Source organism: Leguminivora glycinivorella, chromosome 2, assembly GCF_023078275.1.
Source record: "Leguminivora glycinivorella isolate SPB_JAAS2020 chromosome 2, LegGlyc_1.1, whole genome shotgun sequence".
Lineage (NCBI taxonomy): Eukaryota > Metazoa > Arthropoda > Insecta > Lepidoptera > Tortricidae > Leguminivora > Leguminivora glycinivorella.
The window spans coordinates 1116103-1132941 of record NC_062972.1 but is presented as its reverse complement, the minus strand read 5'-3'; the positions used below and the strand labels follow the sequence as shown (position 1 = coordinate 1132941).

The window sequence follows — 16839 nt, the reverse complement described above, 5'->3', positions numbered from 1 at the left end:
GTTAGTATGAACATGCTTTCAGCTTTCCGATGCGTAAGCGTCTTCATACCAAAGACATATATAACTCCGTATAGACAGATAAAGTCTATGGAAAAAACGTAGGTACCTCAGTACCATACAGAAAAAAGTACGGTGACCTAGATGGCATTACACCTTTGGGGTACGCTCAGCTAGATGAAGCTAATATTAATATTTGACATTTTAAAACATATCAAGATAAGAATATGGGCCAAATTGTCAAAATTGAGGTTCAAAAGTTTTAAGCCTGTGTCAAGAGATGGCAGTTTGTGCACTGTGATTACACATTTTACTTCGTCAGTAACTCTCTATAATACTCGATCCTCTTTGTTCCTACTAACGAGCGATTTTTCGTACCTACATAAAATGCGGCTCGACGCTGAAAGATGTGACTTCACCCTATATGTAGTGCGAATAGGGTTTCCTTCGTATTTTTCCGGAAACGTTCGTATTTGTCATGCTAGTTCAGTCAATGTCAGTACATCTTGTACTGGCTCAAATAGTTCGTACGTTTCCGGAACAATACGAAGGCAAATCTTTTCGCACTACATCTGCAGCTCAAAGACACAACGAGAATGATATACAGTAGAACCCGGGTAAAACGATCACGTTTAATACGATTTCCCGCATATTACGCCATTTTACGCCGGTCCCTACAATTTGAGACTTGTTTTCAGACATTTTTTCACGGTTAATACGACTCGCGTCCCCGCTTAATACACCATCTAAAACCACCCACCTTGCATTACTTTACAACTTTATTTATGCGGGTGACAAAAATTGGAACTAATTGTACTGTACTAATGACGCGATTCTGGCGACGCCGCCACCCGTAAAGATAAATTTGTAATTTGTCGTCCTAACTCAGCGGTTAGTGCGATAGTTCGTACCTATCTACATACACTTCGCTCATTATCACTGCTGCGGTGTTGAGTGTCGGTGTTGAGTTTATGAATTATTTGTCCCATCTTTGGTTCAGTGATGTCAAAAATAGGAAGAAAAGCATTATCGCTCCAAGAAAAAGTAACCATATTAAAAGTTTACGATGAAACACAATTTTTTCACGTTTAATACGATTTCCCGTATAATACGCTTTTTTGACTGGGTCCCCTCAGAATCGTTTTAAGCGGGTTCTACTGTATCATACGCTATCGATATATTTTCGCCGGCATCGATGATTCAGCTCGACGTTCGGATAAATCGGCTTATCTAAATATTATTATAAGTGATTTCTTGAAAATCGCACTTCGATAGCAATGAAACGGGTGTAAAACGTGTCGTAAAGCGGTTTCGATCGGTTTTCGCAACAGCCGAGCTAGCCAGCGTTCGTAGCCAAAAGCACAAACGTTAGCGATAATACTTCATTTCATAAAAATATTTCATTTCATTTCATTTCAATACATACATACATACATACAATCACGCCTGTATCCCATAAAGGGGTAGGCAGAACACATGAAACTACTAAAGCTTCAGTGCCACTCTTGGCAAATAAGGGGTTGAAAGAAAACGAAACTGTGACATTGCAGTGACAGGTTGCCAGCCTCTTGCCTACGCCACAATTTAACCCATATCCCATAGTCGCCTTCTACGACACCCACGGGAAGAAAGGGGGTGGTGAAATTCTTAACCCGTCACCACACAGGTACGTTAATTAGCGATAATGTGGTTATTATACTAGCTATCTATATATCGCTCTTCTGTATTGGCGCGACAGAGCTAGCTAGCTAGTCTAGATTGTGTTTCGATCGGTGTCTCTTGTCCTCCCAACTGAGGGGGGACTGAAATCTTCCCGAGGCTGAGGCGTAGGGTTAGAGCCGGCGTAGCTTTATTTGACGTTCATATTACACATAGCAACACAGAACACCCCACTAGAAGCCAAATGCAAGCGATATTGTTCGAGACGCAAATCACCAATCCTTGCGGGGTGAGGCGGGCGCGCACTTTGCTGCCATTGGTCGTTTCAAATAATGGCGCGCCTTTATGATTAGCAGTAGGGATGGGAATGGGACATGTCTATTATAGACAATGGTACCGGTACCAGTACTGTGGTGAATTTGTTTTGCAACAAATTATAATATTATAATTAAATTATAATAAGGCCTAGTTACCCTTCGGGTTGGAAGGTCAGATGGCAGTCGCTTTCATAAAACTAGTGCCTATGCCAAATCTTGGTAGTAGTTTCCAAAGCGGACCCCAGGCTCCCATGAGCCGTGGCGAATGCCGATGCCGGGATAACGCAAGGAGGATGATAATTGTGATAGCATCTCAATAAAAATCATTCTAGTAACTAATAACTAAACTGTGCATTTTTACTTACGTTTACTAAGTTAAATAACCAACTAAATATTCTAAACTAATCAATGAACTAAATACCACTACAGACTCTACAGATTCTAGATAATTATTCACTATTACAAATCTGCTTTCTTTTATATTTCATAAAATGGTAGCACATGGTACGAACGGCAGTACGAAGTTCCCGCAACAGACATAAACTAACATGGCCCCATGCCTAGTCGTTTACGTGAAAGGGATAGCATATCACATTGTTAACTCGGTAAAGAGGGATGGACGCAGAAGTGGGTGTCGTCTCAATACCCCCTCGGGGGTTTGGGGATGCTGCTCGGGGCATCGGCCCCTTTCAGCGGGTTCTTCCGCCAGCCATGAACATGGCTGGGTCCTTGGGGGGGAGCGGTTGCTCCGGTGGGGTCTTGTCCGGTGTTCTTCTCACACCGGCGAGCTCAAGCCAGCTGGGTGGGACCCCGTTGGGGGAGGCCCGGCTAGCGAACATCAGCCGGTGTCAGGGTGGTGTTATGTCCGAGGTGGTCAGTCCGGTGTGACAGGGGCCGCGGGCGCGAGCTCGCGCGGCAGGCCCCTGTGGTCGGGCGGGCGTGCGTGGTAGGGCGCTATGTCACGTAAGTGACCAAAGCGCGACTGGTCCGCACGCTCGAACATCCGACCCGTCAGGCGAGCTACGAAGTCTCGTAGCGGCTCCACTTTCAAGTCCCGGGCTATCACGTCGTTCCGCACATAGCGGGGGGCTCCAACGACGGCGCGTAAGGATAGCGACTGCTGGGAATCGAGTCGCTTCCTGTTGCACTCTCCCACCAGCGCATACCACGCGGGGGCTGCATAGGTTAGGCGTGACCGGACGTATGTCTTGTACACGCCCAACTTTACGCGGAGGGATAGCCGGGACTGTAGTACCGGGCCAAGGAGGGTGCGAGCGGCACGCGTCTGGGCAATCACGTTGCGCACGTGAGGGGCCATGGTGAGGCGGCGGTCGATGGTCACCCCTAGGTATTTAACCGTGGGGGTCCACTCGACGGCCTGCCCCAGGAGCGTGAGACGCGGCGGCATCAGCACCTTCCGGGAAATGGCGATCGCCTGGGTCTTCGCAACGTTGACTGATAGCCTCCACTGCTTCAGCCAAGGGGGGAGGGCCTCTAGCGCACACTGGGCCTTGTGCGCTGCGTGTGACAGGCGGATGGACGACGTGATGAAGGTGGCGTCGTCGGCGTATAGCGCGAGCGTAACGCCCTCGCTCGCCGGGATGTCGTCGGTATAACGCCCGTAGCACACGGGCGAGAGGCAACTCCCTTGGGGCACGCCGGCGAGAATAGGCCGGTCGGTTGACACGGCGTCTTCTACCGCCACGTGGAAGCGGCGGTTCTCCAGGAAGGTGGCCACGATCTTGACTATTCGACGAGGAGTAGTAGACGTGGACAGCTTGTAGAGGAGGCCGGGGTGCCATACGCGATCGAACGCCTTCTCCATGTCCAGGAAGACTGCGACCGTGTGCTCCTTCTTGTTAAAGGCGGCTGCAGCTTGGTGCAGCACGCGGGCAAGCTGGAGCGTCGTCGAGTGTTCTGGACGGAAGCCGAACTGTTCGTCGCGTGGCTGAATGTGGGGCGTCAGGTGAGGCAGAAGCAGCTTCTCGAAGACTTTCGAGACGGTGGGCAGCAGGGTTATGGGTCTATAGCTCTCAGGACGAAGGATATTCTTCCCTGGCTTGGGGATCATGATGACGCGACCCTGCTTCCAGGGGCGCGGGAAATGGCCAGTTCGCAAGACTCCGTTGAAGAGCCGCGCCAACGCCGCGATGGCTCGCGGGGGCAAGTGGCGCAGCGCCTCGTTCGGGATGCGGTCGGGGCCAGGTGCCTTCTTCAGCGGGGTGCGTCGTATCATCCTCTGGACTTGGCCCGGGGAGAGGACGATATGGTCTTCATCGGGAGCTATAGACGTGGCGAAGTAGTCCGCCAGGTGCTGCTCAACAGCTGCTTCATGCTCAGTGTCCTCGGACGGATTCGGCCTGAACTGCGTCTCCAGGTGGTCAGCGAAAATCTCCGCGCGGTCTTCTGCTCTGTAACGTGGGGTACCGTCACTAGCAAGAAGAGGGCGGATGGGCGCTGGTCTTCCTGACAGCTTGCGGCACAAGCGGTGGATGTCGCTCCAGTTCTCACCAGCTGACTCGACGTACTCAAGCCAAGAGCTCTCAGCGTGGGCCGCGAGGCTCTGCGAGATCTTCTCGGCGAGTGAGTTCAGCTGGGACTTCATGGTGGGACATCGTGTGCGCTGGTATTGTCGACGCAGTTTCCTCTTCCTCTCGATGAGAAACAGGATGGATGCGGGGATCTTCTGCTGGTGGCGCGCCTGACGGGCGCCGGGCTCGAGGGTGGAGTCGGTCAGGGCGACAACTTCTTGCCGAGAAGAAGGTAGACGTAGCCCTGATCTCGGAGACCCATCTTAAGGCGGGGGACCGCCTTAACATATCAGGCTACGTTGCCTACAGGAAGGAGGAGCTGAACGCACTAGGACAACCCTACAGGGGACTGGTTGTCCTCGTCAAGCGCCAGGTCATCCATCAACCGCTGCCACTACCAACGACTCTCCGTTCATCGTATGCCCTCGGCGTGGAAATCTGCGTCGACCGCCACCCTCTGCGTGTGTTTGCGTTTTACAAGCCGCCCACCTGTCGACTTGCAGTAGCTGACGTCCACGATCTGCTGGACTCGCCGCTGCCCACGATTGTGGCCGGCGACTTTAACTGCAAACACACTGCATGGAACTCCATGAGAGACTGTCCTGATGGACAACGACTCCACTCCGACGCAGAGGCCCAAGGATACGAGGTGCTAGGACCAGAGGTCCCGACGCACTACCCGTACCAAGCAGCCTACACCCCGGACGTCATCGACCTTATGGTAGTACGCGGCCTGCCCTCATGGCCCGCGCAGGACGTCCTGGAAGTCTTGGATGACCACCTCCGCTCCGACCACCAGCCCGTCTTGGCGACACTGGACTTGACACCCACTCGGACGGTGCCGCCTCCACCTCGCCGACGACAGGATTGGGATCGATAGGGATGGACGCGCCTCGGCGCCGCTCAGCACAACCATATTGACCAGTATAAATGAACTCCGCGGACAATAAACAATATTCAACAAAATAATTAATTTGACTTAACTGGAATGTTGTTCCATCTTTTTTACATGTAGAAGTGTTAGAAGACTTGCCACACCACTTTATGCTGTAAGAGACCATTGTTTGCAACCAAAATTGATTATTTAAGATTTTTTCCCGAGCGGACACGGACACTGTTAGCGGGTCGTATACTTGGGCGCTACTGATCGGTGTCGCACGCGTTCAAACTTTTATAAACCTGATTTGTCGTATGCTTGGTGACCGCGAGTCGCCCTGTAAGGGCCATCTTGTTGTATTGATCTGTGCATAGCAAAGAGGATCGAGTATTAACACGTTCACTGCGTTACGGGGGTTTTTGAACCCCGTACGCTGTCATCACTCAGTGCGGGTGAGAAAAATCGTGTTCACTCCGCTGGTGCGGAAGCTGTATTTTGGTCATTTTTAAAACTACGAAAATGACAAATATACATTTGGATTTCTGTTCAAAAGTATTATTTATTGATATATTAATTATATACGGGGTCTCAGGAACCCCGTACCGACCAGGGGACAAAAATTACCTTCTAGTGCGATACGGGTCTCCGTGAACCCCGTAAAAGAATTTGCTGGCCCGTACGGGGTTGTGGGCACAGTATCGCTAGTGCAGTGCTTACTGAAATACTTGTTATCGGCAAATTAAAAATGAAGCGCTCGAACCACACGTTAGAACTACTATATTCCAAAAACAAAGATTATCCCACACAATAAACGTCAAAATCACCACAAATTGACATCTAATTGCAGGCAGGTAATTAAATATATGTTTTTAATATGTAAAAACGGTGATGGTTTATCTTATTTCATTTATCTTCGTTACTTAATTATATTAACTACTTTCACAAAAATACAAGAGTGCGAAGTATCATATTTTTGATGTGTCATTTTTTTATTAATACAGCATATACATCGATTTATTTTATTTCCCATCACTACTAATTTATTGACATTAATACATTACATGCGTTACAGGGTGTACTGAGCCCCGTATTTTTTCAATTTTAGTGCGATACGGGGATTATATAACCCCGAATTTTCTTTTCTATATAATTTTCTGAGTTTTTATCGTATCTACGTGCGGGGATAATGAGACGTAGGAAATTTCATACTCTTATAGTTAGTCGAAAAAAATATTGGAAAATCCAATATTTCAGGAACTTACAGCACTTTTAACAGACTTAGGCGTACGGGGCACTTTTATACCCGTAACGCACTACGATGTAAACTATTACGGGGCGGATTGGTCCTAGTAACGCACTAGATTTTGGGTTAAGGTTTTGGCTTGCCGCAGCGAACGTGTTAAAGAGCGTTACTGTCAAAGTAAAATGTGTAATCACAGTGCATAGACTGCCACCTCTCGACACAGGCTTAAAACTTTTGAACCCCAGTTTTGACAATTTGGCCCATATTCTTAGCTTAATATGTTTTAAAATGTCAAATATTAATATTAGCGCCATCTAGCCGAGCGTACCCGAAAGGTGTATCGCCATCTAGCTCACCGTACCTTTTTCTGTATGGTTTTGGGGTACGTTTTTTTGTTAGACTTTATCTGTCTATACGAAGTTATATAGGTCTTTGCGCATAGTAATGCAAACTTGATAAAATAGATATTTTGTTTTCATTTTAATTTTTAATTTTTTCAACGATTGTTTTTTTCGGCTAGGCCGGTAGTCTCACAATAGCTATCGTTTCGATAATGAAACGCTTTGTGTATCTCTCTGTCACTCTTCCACGTAAAGGGAATCCCCGAATCGAATCGCAAAATTCACCTGCTTATACATTTGCTGTGAACGGTGAATTGTATTCGACGCGTCGCCAATGGACGCAGTTTCATAATAAATGTAAGGCCAATTATTGAGACGCGATTTGGGGAGCATAGTGGACGATAGGTTTGACAGTGACAGTTGCGTTTCAATCGCTACAAACCGTAAGCGATGTTGATGTTGGCTACGCTCTCAGTTGTATATTATTGTATAGGGTAGAGATATTTTTGTGTTGCGACTGGAATGGCGGGTGTCATGATATGTTTGTGGAGCCTATTGGTGTTGGCGGTGAGAATTATACTTTTATCATTATTTCTGGTACTGTAGAAGATAATCTATGTAGAATCTGGTAATCTATGAAGAAGTATATAGTTAGTTAAAAAAAAAATTGTGCTCTAAAGTAGGAGATTATTTTAAAAGTTACCTCTTTAGTATCTAACCACACATTTCACACAATCTGGACTTTCTGTCAAGCAAATTATTTTCGCCTAAATACTTGTTTGGTAATAAAATAAATAATCATTTATGCAACTACATTCCTAAATAATTTAACGTGTTATTAAATATGTTCATCTAAGTAGTTATCCTTGTCAAGTTTTTAGTATTTCTGCAAGTTTGCTTACAGTTTACAAGTTCGCAGATATCAACATCTAATGGCCAAGACATAAGTGCAACAGGCAATGAAGTGAACCAAGAGGTGGATAAAGTGATAGAGGATGAGATCACGAGCAAGCTCAGTAAAGACCTGGCGCAGAGCATTGAGAAGAAATTCCTTGTAGACCTGGAGAAGTAAGTTCTCAAGCAGTAATAGAGAATAATCAATATCGTATACAGGAGAAGGCGATAGCGTTCTGGCCTTCTGCTGGTATCGGACTTTGGCCTCCCAAAAGTTTTTCTAGTTGTGCAATTCCCGAAAAGTTTTCACATTTGGATCACGTCTCCAATTTTGATAAAATCCATGATGTTGAGCAAGATCCACTAGGTTTCCCAAAATGTCCTAGGTTGATTGTATGAAACTTTCCTTTTTTGTTACCGAAAATGTATAGAAATATGGTAACAAAAAAGGAAGGTTTCATACAAACTACATTTGAGAAACCTAATGGATCTTGCTCAGCATCACGGACTCTATCAGCCTACCAATTGTTGTCAAAATCGGAGACGTGATCCAAATGTAAAAACTTTTCGGGAATTGCACAACTAGAAAAACTTACCCCAAATGGTTCTTCAAGTTCTTTTCGATAGAATGAATCGATAGAAATCGTTAGAGCGGTTTCCGAGATCGTCGGTATATATAAATAAATAAATAAATAAATATACAAGAATTGCTCGTTTAAAAGTATAAGATAAGTACTGCTCTACGTCAGGTACGTGGGAGAACTTCGTCGAATCGATTTTTTAATGTTTTACACTTTTAGTTTTTACACTATCAATTAGGCTTAGGACTTTTTATTGCATACCGTGGTTCTAAAATCCGTGGAATCGCTATATGAAAAATTTGACATTGACTTCGAATTTTTTTCATATGGCCTCCACGAATTTTAGAACCACAGCATACGATAAAAAGTCTTAAGCCTAATTATCAAATTGAGTGTGCACTGGTCACATATGGTCCGCGGGTTCAGGGTACACACATATCAAGTTAATAGTGTAATTTTGTAAATATTTAGATTAAGTAGTTGAAATGGCCTGCCAATCGTAATTGTACTTTACATTTTTATATACTTACGCCGGTGGCAAATAATCACACAGTGCGGTAAGCAGTCTACGTAGCCTCATTGCGCCTCATTATTTAATTTATTAACACAAATACTAACTAGTTAATTAAACGTTTCTGCAGATCAGTAAACATGGTGCTGCTGAAGATCCAGATGCTTCTTCAGAACGGCACCACGCACATCTTGGAGCGTCTGTCCGACCTACAAGGACAACTGGAGGAGATCAGGAAGTCTACAGGAACTGAGGTTTCAATATAATTCAATTGACATCAGATCATTTCTTATCGATTAACAAAACTGTCGATATTTTTCTCATGATTGCTCCAAATATTGTTTGTAAACATGGAACTTCATTAAAAGGGTTTGCCAAAAGAAAACATACTTTTCTTATTCTAGTTAAGTGACTGCCTTTTGGAAGATTTTTAAAATTTCAGTCTACAACCAGGTTGATGGTTATATAGAAAATTATCACGTTCTCTTTTAAGTTTTGAACCCATTTTAACCTCATAATAGGCATGTTTACAACGAGGGTAAGTAAAGATGAATGAGAGGCTGGTAAAATATTTTGCCGTATATACATAATACTAGCTTTTGCCCGTGGCTTCGCTTCGCGTTAGAAAGAGACAAAAAGTAGTCTATGTCACTTTCCATCCCTTCAACTATCTCCACATAAAAAATCACGTCAATTCGTCGCTCCGTTTTTCCGTGAAAGACGGACTAACAAACAGACACACACACTTTTCCATTTATAATATTAGTATGGATTATATGGCTCTACTTGAAGCTAACTAAAAAAATGAATCCACAAGCTAACATACAGGGACTATAGCCCAAGCCCTATCGACTATAGGTACGCACAAGTGCTCGACAGTGGCACACCTCGGACACTGGCGATCAAATATATGAAAGAGGCGCGTTCCTAGCACAGTCTAAGCTCGTGTAGGTGAACGCGTACTATGCTTGTATGAGTGAAATATGACAGGTCGACTTTTCGCGTTTTTGACAGGCGATAACTGTGACTTTATTATACTGTGACAGTGGGGTGGGATGTATTTATATATATATAGGTTAAATTAGTAACATCTATTACCCACTTTCCAGCTGGATACATGCCTAAAAGAGCGTGAGAACGAGACAGCTCAGCTGGCCGAGAAAGCGATGCATCAGATGGTTGTGTGTGGGTACGCCCTGATAGGACATAACCCTACGCAGGCCGTCGGCGCCGTTATTAATATGAAGAACATGATCAAGAATCGCTTGCAACCGGTAAATGGCCATTTTTCAGTTTTTTTTTTTTGGCATTGGAAATTTTCATGTGGTTTCCAGTCAGAATCGCGAGCTGTTTTAATCCTAATAGGAGAAAAAAGTGCCCTAAGGTTTTTCCAATTCCGTTACCATTTTTTCATACATTTTGTACGGCGGTAACGGAATGGAAAGTTTGAAAAATGTATGGAAAGATTTCCATGGGACAATTTGTTTCTCCTATCAGGATCGAAAGACCTCACGATTCTGAGTATGAATCGCGTAAAAAATACCAATGTTACAAAAAAAGTGGGGTGGATAACTTTGAAAAAAATGGCCGAAATATATGAATTTAAAGTTCAACATTCATTTGCTAATCCGCGAATTTGTAAAGGAATGTTCTAGACTTCGATTGACATGGATATACTTGATTCCATCGATTAAAGTATGAATTGTGTGTGGGCGATGGGCTAACAATCTGTCACTGCAATATCACTCAATCAATCAATCAAATATTTTATTTCTTTGAATGTTTCATTGTAGGTTGGTAATACATTTTTTGATCAGCACATTCTGCCACATACGGCATAGAAATAATAAATGCATGCATGTCATAAAATCAAGTCACTAACTTACTTATATAAAAAAAACTAGCTTTAGCCCGCAGCTTCGCTCGCGTTAGAAAGAGACAAAATGTAGCCTATGTCACTCTCCATCCCTTCAACTATCTCCACTTAAAAAAATCACGTCAATCAGTCGCTCCGTTTTGCCGTGAAAGACGGACAAACAAACACGCACACTTTCCCGTTTATAATATTAGTATGGATTATTGTCTAAATATCAAAATTATTAATTTTAAATAACGTTTCATTATATTCAATTTTCATAAAAATAAAAAATAACGACATATAATTAGTTCATATTCATATTATTAACAAGGCGGCCTCTAAGAATTCTTCAATGGAGTAAAAACGTTTTTCAACTAAATATGCAACCAATTGCTTCTTAAATTGACGCAATTGAAGGTTTTTAGGGTTCCGTAGTCAACTAGGAACACTTATAGTTTCGCCATGTCTGTCCGTCCGTCCGTCCGTCCGTCCGCGGTTAATCTCAGTAACCGTAAGCACTAGAAAGCTGAAATTTGGTACCAATATGTATATCAATCACGCCAACAAAGTGCAAAAATAAAAAATAGAAAAAAATGTTTTATTAATGTACCCCCCCTACATGTAAAGTGGGGGCTGATATTTTTTTTTCATTCCAACCCCAACGTGTGATATATTGTTGGATAGGTATTTAAAAATGAATAAGGGTTTAATAAGATCGTTTTTTGATAATATTCATATTTTCGGAAATAATCGCTCCTAAAGGGAAAAAAGTGCGTCCCCCCCCTCTAACTTTTGAACCATATTATGTTTAAAAAATATGAAAAAAATCACAAAAGTAGAACTTTATAAAGAATTTCTAGGAAAATTGTTTTGAACTTGATAGGTTCAGTAGTTTTTGAGAAAAATACGAAAAACTACGGAACCCTACACTGAGCGTGGCCCGACACGCTCTTGGCCGGTTTTTTTTTATATTTCAGACGGTATTTCATTCAATACCGTTCATCACACGTTTTCTTTCAACCACTTAATTGCTAAGAGTATCATGGAGACCCTCGCTTTTCTTGCCGCACTGTTTCTTGACACTGCCCGCAATTTATTGTGCCTACCTACCCCTTTTAGAAATGCAGACGTAATTTTCAGTGCCACTTGTAACAATTAAGGGGTTTTACTCGACTGTACCAGAAGGTAGGTGATACTGGCTGCTACTAACATCTGAACAGACGTTTTTGATTTTGGAAACGTTTCACTTGAACTTGAATGCTGCAACAGGAATCTCCAAAAGATGTGGCCTGGCCCCGTAGCCGAATGGCATTTCTCCGACGCCAAACGAAAGCGATACGCCGCTGGCTCTGTCGCGCCAATACGCAAGCGCGATAGAGATAGATATCTACTAGCGCTTCGTTTCGTGAGCGTTTCGTGAGCGTTTGTGCCATTCGGCTAGCCACCCTGTTATGCTCTATTTTTTTAACCCCCGACGCAAAAACGATGGGGTGTTATAAGCAGAGATCGGATTTTTGTGCGTCATCTCATACAAAAAGTCATTAAAATGACGTAAGTCACTAAGAATGTCGCAAATCCGTCCGATCTCTGGTTATAAGATTGACGTGTCTGATGTTTGTCTGAATGTCTATAAGTATGTCTGTCTGTGGCATCGTAGCTCCCGAACGGATGAATCGATTTAGATTTAGTTTTTTTTTGAAAGCTGAATTAGTCGGGAGTGTTCTTAGCCATGTTTTTTGAAAATCTGTCCATTATGTCGTGGTATTTTTTTCTATCTTCAAAATATACATTTTGTGGTTAGGTTATATGTTTTTCTATTCTGTAGGTATCCAAATCGTGCAAATCTAATTTAGCAATCTGTTTCCAGGTCCGCACACAGAAGAAGGACATTGACGAGTTGCTGAAGGCTTGTGGCCACGAACATGACTCCTTGAAGAAGGTCATCAAATGTGTCATCGCTAAGGTAAAGAAATATCCAAAGTTGATTAGGGAATCAATAATTAAGGACTTAAACTGCTAGAAAGTCTTATACACACGCGATACTATATTACAGTCATACATAACTACAGTCAAGTCATAAATTCATTAACCCATATATGCCCATAGGGTCGTTTTCGACCCACTGCTGAAAACACGCTACTACTCATTAAAATAAGTAGGAGAATGAGGTAGTCTTCTCAAAAAATAGGGGAAAAAATATAATAAGCATGTGTTGGGCACATATGGGTTAAGTACTTGAGTTGAGTGAACGCAATTGTAAATTTGCCCATCTTTCTTGTCAATCAATTTTGTAATCTTCGATGCCTAATGCGATGTGTTACTCAAAATAACAAAAACATTATGAAAATGAGGTTAAAGAATTCATGGAAGAAACAAATACTTAATTACTTAATATCTTATGTGGTCGCGTTTTACAGGTCGATTCACGAAAGCTGGCACGAATGAAATGAACGAAACTTTGATTGTGTGAGTGACACCTGTATTGGTATACAGTCGTAACTGTCAAGAGCCACCATTTTATTGGTTAATCTGTCACACACATGCATATTTTCATTCAAACATTCGTTCCATTCGTGCCAGCTCTTGTGAATTGACCTGTACTATGGCTTTCATCTTAAAAGCTCCTTATGTTAGTGTGTAATTATGTATATTATAGAAACAAGTCATAACGAAAATTGCTACACCCCACCGGGGTCCATGTGTAACGTGTAACTAATGTAAAATACCCTATAATGGACGGTGATGCCATTATGGACAAAAAAACACAAATCCTTAAAAATAAGTATCTAAAATTTGTTTCTAAAAACTGACGGCAATGTACCATAAACTAGAGTTGTAGAGCTGTCTAATTTTGAAGCTTCAATTAATTCGGTTATTTCTGAAGGATTTGGCGGCAAGGTAAAATTCACCAGTTTACTGAAAAAAATATCAAGACGAATTCTTAGTAATGTTGCCAAGAGAGTTGAGTAGTTGAGTTCATGTACAATATAAAATAATAAAAAATAATACTCGGTGTAAACTTGAATGAGTTTTACTGACTGCATTGAGCATGAGATATAAAACATACTAGTTTGTTGCTCCAAAATTATAAAGAAAAAGGGTTATTTTGCGAGTGTCCATTACTGGAACCGGAAAACTGCGTACCTCCTATGTTGGACAAGGAACAATTTACAAAACCAAAATTTACAAGAGAATTTTATTTATGGTCATATAAAATTGACTCATTGAGTATCAGTTGGCTTTAAAAGTAAAATTTTAAACTTAATTCACTGTCCATAATGGGGGATCCATTACTGCAGAACTGCCGTCCATAATTGGAGAAAAAACACCTAGTTTTAATTTGTTTACTATGAAGAAACCAATAGGAGTATCTATTCTGCAATACACTTGAAATGTAAAAGAAGGATAGGACATTCAAGATTTAACACGCTTAGCGGTAGAATTTTTACATTTATCGGCGAAATATCAAAAACAGGCGAATTTTTTTCTTAAACTGTCCATGATTGGGTCCGTTACCTTATCCACAATTTGTAACATCTATGTGAATACCATGGTTTGCAATAAAGATCTTACTTACTTACTTACTTACCTACAGATATAGTGCGAAATATTTTTCCTTCGTATTTTCACGAGAAGTACTAACTTTGACCGAACTAGCGCTACCAATACTCACGTTTCCGACAAAATCCGCAAACTATTATGCACAACATTTGTTTGTACGTTTTTTTTGTAATACGATTTTCCTACTACATGTTACTTTGTTTTTGAAGACACCATTTTAAAGTAACTAACTGACGGTTCCTTTCGCAACACGCTTTTACTCGCGGCTCCCAGTAAACACTCATTCGCGTATTCTTCGGGCCTTTGATTCATAATTTACGCGCCGTAAGCGCCGAGTATATTTCAGAAATATGTTTATTCCCCGCTCTGACACTTCGGGCGACGGACATGTCTGATGATTCTTTAACAACTGCGTTTCCTTTGGTGAGATTGTAAATTCTCGTGACGAGAACCATGATATGTTTGGCCAGCAGTTCAAAATAATACCGAAATGATATGATTTTATTAATGTCCTGGTAGTTTTTCGCACATGACACGAGTGTGAAACACGGGGGAAGGTATCATTTTGAAATCAGAATGTACGATCGAATTGGCCTATAGGTCGCAGACTAAACAACACTGTAGAAGATGTAAGGTCACCAACTCACCACACACTAACTATCTAACTATACTCAACTAAAATTTTAAGTAATAAAAAGCTGTATCGTGTGTCCTGTCCACTCTCAAGTCACTTTGTTCTACATAAAATAAACCATGTTCGTATTACCTAGATAATTTTTATACACCATGTTTTTTTGTTTTCCGTTAAATTCGACATGTCGTTAGGTTTGTTATCAGGAACTCGTTAACCTACCGGTTAACGAGTTCCTGACCGAGTTCTACCGAGTTAAGACGCTAGTTTCTTAGAGAAATTAATTGTATTTGATCTAAAGAACCATCCCTTAAAGTTAACGGAATTCAACAAAAACATGGTGTATAAACCTAGGTATTTTGCACATGACTTCTGAAACCGCTGATGTGAAAATGGATAGTTAGATTAGCTAGATAGGTTCTCGTAAAAAGTAGTACTCGCAAAGTAATTTTGACTCGGGTGATCGCACTTAACATGAGGTATTTAAAAAATGCAAAGGTATTTAGAGCAACTTCCTCCACATCTTTTCATTGAACATATTATTTTCACACCCACACGGGTACTGGAATAGCGAAACTCAATCTGGGTCACTCGGCTAGATCTGTCACGGATTGTGCTAACATCCGTGGTAGTATCGAAATTGCGCATTTGGTTCAAAACTGCTAGGAGCCACTAGATTTCAAACTTAAACGGCTAAAACCTGTTTAAAGGTCCTCAAATCACTATCTGGTTTAAATAATTTTAAATGAAATATTTTTATTCGGCTAAAAAATTACTTAAAAATATTCCTGTGCTTAGTATTCAGTACACTATCCTCTGCTCTGTAACTTTATTGAAACCCCTACTCATCGATGGATCATTAACATTTCAGTCACCCGCCGTGAAGGCCGCCATGATGGATGTGACCAGTCAAATGATGCAGGGCGTCGTCGAGCTGACCAAGGTCCTCGCCCACGGCGCCATGCACGAAGCCTGCCTCATAGAAGTCATCAAAACCGTCGAAGACGAAGCCTTCAACCTTGTCGGCAATGTCCGAAACTGCGCCTTCGGAAACTACACCGAAGAAGCCAACAAATTCATTGAAGAAAACAACGCAACAGTACTCGATATACCTACAAAGAAAAGCCGTAAAATTAAAGTAGATCCCAATAAGAAAGAAGTCGTAGAAATGAAACAACTGATCAGAAGAATGCTAAGTGAAGCTAATGTTAATGATTTAGACAAACGTTTTAAAAAGAAGCTGAAAAAACTGCAAGAGGATCTGGGATCCGCCGAAGCAGACCCAAATACAACAGCCAAACCCAATGTCACTTTAAATGAGTCTAATGCAGATTTAAACAGCACTTCATTTGTTTCAACAATTTCAAATGATATCTGAAACATTATTTGAGATGTTTTTATTTGAATATCAGCTTGTAGAACACGTTTTATTTCAAAACATATTAGAGAATCTATAAATATACTCGCTTTATTATTTGACGCTGTTGGTGTGATAAATCGTTAAATTTATAATGTATAGCGACTGATGAATGGTTGCCATAAACTTTATAGAAAATAATATTTTTTCTCAAACATGCAATGAAATATTGTCTTTACGTTCCTTAAAATGGGCTGGGAAGTATCGCTTTTTGGGTGCAACAACTCGAGAGGACTGTAAAGGGATTTCATATTATTTTTCAGGCCTAGGCCTGCAAAGTAACTTTTTTTTATAAAATATTGTCCTTTAGAGCATTTTTTTTATTTCATTGTATGTTTGAGAAAAGCACTATACATGCCTCGGCGTGAAAACAGATTCCCGGCCTCGTATCCCTATCCGGCCTCGCTCGCACGCTCGCTCG

At 41.9% G+C, this 16839-nt stretch overlaps 2 protein-coding genes across 3 annotated transcripts in view; one reads left to right on the top strand and one right to left on the bottom strand.

Moving 5' to 3' along the window:
* Positions 1–16839, bottom strand: part of LOC125236796 (nucleolar and coiled-body phosphoprotein 1) — an 88052-nt gene that overhangs the window by 38190 nt on the left and 33023 nt on the right. The gene's annotated exons all lie outside the window — the stretch shown is intronic.
* On the top strand, positions 7398–16463 carry LOC125236821. Its single transcript, XM_048143753.1, has 6 exons — positions 7398–7532; positions 7885–8033; positions 9082–9205; positions 10061–10225; positions 12677–12772; positions 15873–16463. The coding sequence occupies exons 1-6, from the start codon at positions 7488–7490 to the stop codon at positions 16377–16379; spliced, it is 1086 nt and encodes a 361-aa protein (XP_047999710.1). The 5' UTR covers positions 7398–7487; the 3' UTR covers positions 16380–16463.

Excerpts from the sequence above, each read along its gene's own strand:
- LOC125236821 (XM_048143753.1), top strand. The coding sequence starts at position 7,488 with ATGGCGGGTGTCATGATATGTTTGTGGAGCCTATTGGTGTTGGCG. Across the intron at positions 10,226-12,676 it reads TCAAGAATCGCTTGCAACCG|GTCCGCACACAGAAGAAGGA; the intron begins GTAAATGGCCAT and ends ATCTGTTTCCAG. Across the intron at positions 12,773-15,872 it reads TCAAATGTGTCATCGCTAAG|TCACCCGCCGTGAAGGCCGC; the intron begins GTAAAGAAATAT and ends TTAACATTTCAG.